Source organism: Idiotropiscis lumnitzeri, chromosome 16 (assembly GCF_059441095.1).
Source record: "Idiotropiscis lumnitzeri isolate Australia: NSW breed Sydney's pygmy pipehorse chromosome 16, RoL_Ilum_1.0, whole genome shotgun sequence".
NCBI classification, from domain to species: Eukaryota; Metazoa; Chordata; class Actinopteri; order Syngnathiformes; family Syngnathidae; genus Idiotropiscis; species Idiotropiscis lumnitzeri.
The window spans coordinates 5,564,380-5,569,012 of NC_142406.1; the positions used below are offsets into that span (position 1 = coordinate 5,564,380).

Here is a 4,633-nt window from a genome sequence, read left to right on the forward strand (position 1 = left end):
CAAGAATGCACAATGGAGGGGAAAAAAATTCCTGTTCAGTTTGTGGAAAATGCTTCTCTCAAAAGTCAAATTTAATAAGCCACACTAGAATACACAGTGGTGAAAAACCTTTTTCATGCTCAGTTTGTGGCAAATGCTTCTCTCAAAAGTCACATTTAACAATCCACTCAAGAACACATAATGGAGAGCGACCTTTTTCCTGCTCAGTTTGTGGGAAAAACTTCTCTGTAAAGGCCAATTTAATAAAACACACAAGAACACATAGTGGAGAAAAACCTTTTTCTTGCTCAGTTTGTGGCAGATGCTTCTCTCATAAATCTAGTTTAACAGTACACACAAGAACACACAGTGGAGAAAAACCTTTTTCCTGCTCAGTTTGTGGCAAAAGCTTCGCTCAACATTTTGGTTTAACAGTCCACAAAAGAACACACAGTGGAGAAAAACCTTTTTGCTGCTCAGTATGTGGTAAATGCTTCTCTGTAAAGTCAATTTTAACAGCGCACACAAAAACACACAGTGGAGAGCGACCTTTTTCCTGCTTGATTTGTGGAAAATGCTTCTCTCACAGGTCAACTTTAACAAAACACAAAAGATTGCACAGTGGGGAAAAACCTTTTTCATGTTCAGTTTGTGGCAAATGTTTCTTTCAGAAGTCATATTTAACAGATCACGCAAGAATACACAGTGGAGAAAAACCCTTTTCCTGCTCAGTTTGTGGCAGAAGATTCTCTCAAAAGTCAAATTTAACAAACCACGCAAGAATACACAGTGGAGACAAGCCATTCTTTTGCAGTGTTTGTGCTAAAGGATTCTCCACGAAACAGAATGTTGAGAAACACAATTGTGTAATCCTTGACGCTTCAAAAAAAAACAAAGGAACTGACTGTGGTGGTAAGCTGTAAGAGTGTAAATGGTTTTTGATTAAGTTTGATGAAATGATTTACGATTAATTGGCACGCCTCCTTTTGGAGCTCGACTTATTTTTCCCGTCTCAGCTGTCTGTCACAGCACGGAGGCAAGTATTGTATAATATTGCTTGCTTAGTCAGTTCTGTTGTCTAAAACGGCGACAGATCGCCACCAAAATTCAAATGCACATTACTACTCTTGTCCACTTGAACCTTTGAAAGTATAAAAGCGTTCTGCACAATAGTTTGGATTTATGTACATCAAACGTGACCTCACAGATCACGAGGGCTGCCACAAATAATTTTTTTGGGAATAGACTAATCAACAGTTTTCACAATTAGTCGACTAATCGGCTCATATGTAAATTGTGGCATGTCGCTCGAGCAAGCAGCTGCTCTGACAACCATAATTAGTTTACAGCTTGAATTATTTTAAGGAATTGTTGGAATTTAATCAACCTGTGAATAAGAATTACGAGGGAATAAACCCTAAATTAAACAAATGTACTAAATGTGTGTATGTTTTTATATTCAAGAAATAAAATGCTCAAATAAAGACTGAACAACTGATCCAAGTTTTGTTCCAATAGTTTCTTCAATTCTCTGGAATTCGGGAAATAGTGCAAGTCAGATATCTGGGCTAATCATCTTAAACCCTGCGAGGGCCTGCATCCAATAGGAATTCAGTCAGACAAAATTGCCATGCTACAATGCAGCCCTCACATTTTGAGCACTCTCACTTGACAAGTTTTCTTCTATCCTAGCTCAATGTCGGTTGAACTCTCTCTCCTCACTCACCCTCCGTCCAAGGCCGGGTTCCCTGGTTGATCCTTGTTTATTACACGGTTATCCCAAGGCTTGGCATCCTGCTATCTTGTCTGTGTGTGAGTGTATGTGTTCAGATCTCAAATTGTTGTGTCCTTAAAATGTGTTTTTTGCAATGAGGTCCAAATGACCTCTGCTGTTTTCAATAGTGCAATTTAAAATGGAACCAAAACTATACACTATGCAGAGTTGCAGTAATACTACAAAACTATCTAAGAATATAAAAAGAAATACTTGAAAGCAAATTTCACCCTTCTTGGGCAGCAAGCCTTTTTTCAAAACGCAAGAGGTCATGAAATCAGAGCACGGTTGTAAATTAGGAAAATGCACTGTGCTAAATAAAACTAAAATAAACACTTGCAATTTTGTTTTTAACCATCTAAAAGTTTAGCTTTTCTATATGAGTATGCATACTGCAATTGTGATAAATTGATTTACACAATTAATGCACAAGGTGCAAAGAAAAAAATCCCATGTTCAAAATATTAGGAGGAACATGCACCAAATAAAAAAAGTTTAATCATACGACTCGCCGATTACTTAAATTCAATGTAGATGAGGGCGCAGTATCAGTCGGGTGCTATTTCTGTATTTAACACTAACACTAGGCACACCGCACTATGAGACGCATGCTAGCGATCATTCAGAGACTGGCAGGTTTGCTAATGGTAGTTCCACACGTGCAAGAGGAACTGAAATGAAACATTAATAATATCAGGGGTGGGATCTCACTAGGCACCACACTAAAAAAAACAAAAAAAAACTAGGCACCACACTCCTTACAGTCACGGTTTTAAATCAAAACCAGAATTATCACTGAACAGCAACAGTGAAACAAAAAAATACTATCAACACAAAACATGCATCTCTCATGCCATTCATATCCCAAAAAGAAATAAAAGGAACACAAAAGACTATGCGATGTTTTGGGAATCTTTCAGAGCCTCAGCCAATCAGATGGCTGGTTGGAGAGCCGTTGTGAGTGGTGCGTTAGCTTTTTATTGATTTTTTTTGCGTCTTGTCTAAACCTGTGATGTTTCTTGCTTGCAATAACATGAATGATAAGACAGACTACGGCATCGTGGACAGCTTCCCTTTTGTTCAACTTTCTCCCACACGTACATACTGGTCTGTTCGAACTTACTGTCTCAAACTATCACTGACAGTAGTGTTCAGTGTATTTGTCACAGTCAATTCCGTACCCGATTGCATTCTCAGACTTCACCTGTAGGAGTTGTTAACGTGCACTGTGAAGTGATCCTAGGTTATCAAGCGTGTCAATTGAGTAGCGCGGTCCCCGATGATAGAATCTCAAACTATAGACGAAGAGTATATCTGACTTTAAAGTTCGCTTTATGCTCGAGGCAATATGGTATCGTCTTGGCACCCCTAGTGATCATCTCCACAAAAAAATACCAAGCCGACTTTATTCTCCACTTGCTCAGGATGAAGTGGTCAAGAGCATGAATGCGCACACGACCCCTGACTGGTTATAATTCGTACATTCAGTTACGCTAAAGTCGTGTCAACTCTCATGAGGCAGATGGTGGCTCTCAGGCAGCCTACGGGCGGGCATGGATCTTTATGCCAATTGATCAATGTTTTTGGACATAATAAGCAATGAGGTACAATGATTTCCAATAGAGAGTTTGTGATTGGTCCCCTTTGTGACTCCCACAGACACGGAGAGAGCGAAGAGGGGCGTGGCCATATTCGTCATTAAAAGTTGGCGTTTCTCAAGTCGTTACTTATTTCCTAATTTCTCCAAAATGAATGGATAAAAACGAAAACGATGACTAATTTCAGTTCCCTGATCAAAAAATATATTAACTGAGCATGTTAGTGAAAAATGAGTCATCACGGCTGAATAATTCCTTAAAATGACTCAAAGTCCATTTTATCATTGACAGAAGAAACGTGTCTTTATGATGGGGTAGTTTTTTTTACAGTGTTTCTATTGAACATGTAAATGAAAATCCGATGTCAGTTGCCTTTTCCTGTAACAACATTCGTGAACGTTAGGCTTTTTGGTCGTGTTTGTAATTGTAGAGAACAGAAAAGGAGTGAGAAGAAACTGTTTATGAAATCTCTGCCCTTTTCAAAAATCATCAATAAAATTGGTTTGATTGATTGAACATATAAATACAACCTAAAGGACATTAAAGTTAGGTTTTTTTGCTTCTTGCATCATAGATAACGCCGGTAGATGTATGTTGCAATTTGTTTCAATACTTACAGTTATTAATTTATTTGAATATTATTTTTCCAAATATTTAGTGTTTCTTTCAATATTTCAGTATTTTTTCAATACTTTTACCAATGTTAAGGGCTTTTTTGTGATTAGATTAATGACAAATTGGCACACCCCTTTTGGCGCTTGGCTTATTTTTCCCTTCTACATTACAGCCGGGAGGCTAGCATTGTAATATTGCTTGTTTGTCACGGTCTGTTGTCTAAAACGGCGAGCAATCACCACCAAAATTGAAATACACACTGCTACTCTTGTCCACTTCAACCTGTGAAACTTTATACACGTTCTGCACAATATTTTGGATTCATTTACATCAAACATGATCCCATATGATCACCTTCACAAAATCCAAAATACAGTGCCAATCTCTTCTCAACTTCGAAAAGGCTGAAGAATGAGCACACGAACCCCGACCGGTTCCATTTCGGACTTTTAATTTAAAGTTTTGTGGCGAGGCAGCCAGCAGCCAAGCATGTGTATTTCTACCATCATGGCTGGATGATCTCTTTCATCAACTGTGGAAACTAGGACTGTGAATTTTTTTTCAAGTTGTAAACAGCAGAGTACCTTTGTTTGCGTGTGTTTAAGAACGATGCCCCTCCAAAAATGAGGTCAGTGGTGGTGGGCGTGGCCAATAATGTTGTAGGTTT

General features: G+C 38.4%; 1 protein-coding gene across 2 annotated transcripts in view; it reads left to right on the top strand.

The window, feature by feature from the left end:
* LOC148321063 (uncharacterized) overlaps positions 1-1,482 on the top strand; it is a 12,285-nt gene extending 10,803 nt beyond the window's left edge. For both annotated transcript variants that reach the window (XM_088318331.1, XM_088318332.1), the window contains exon 3: positions 1-1,482. This exon is cut by the window's left edge and continues 387 nt beyond it. In XM_088318331.1, the coding sequence (XP_088174457.1) occupies positions 1-902 (902 nt within the window). In that variant the 3' untranslated portion in view covers positions 903-1,482.
* The last annotated feature ends 3,151 nt before the right edge of the window (positions 1,483-4,633 follow it).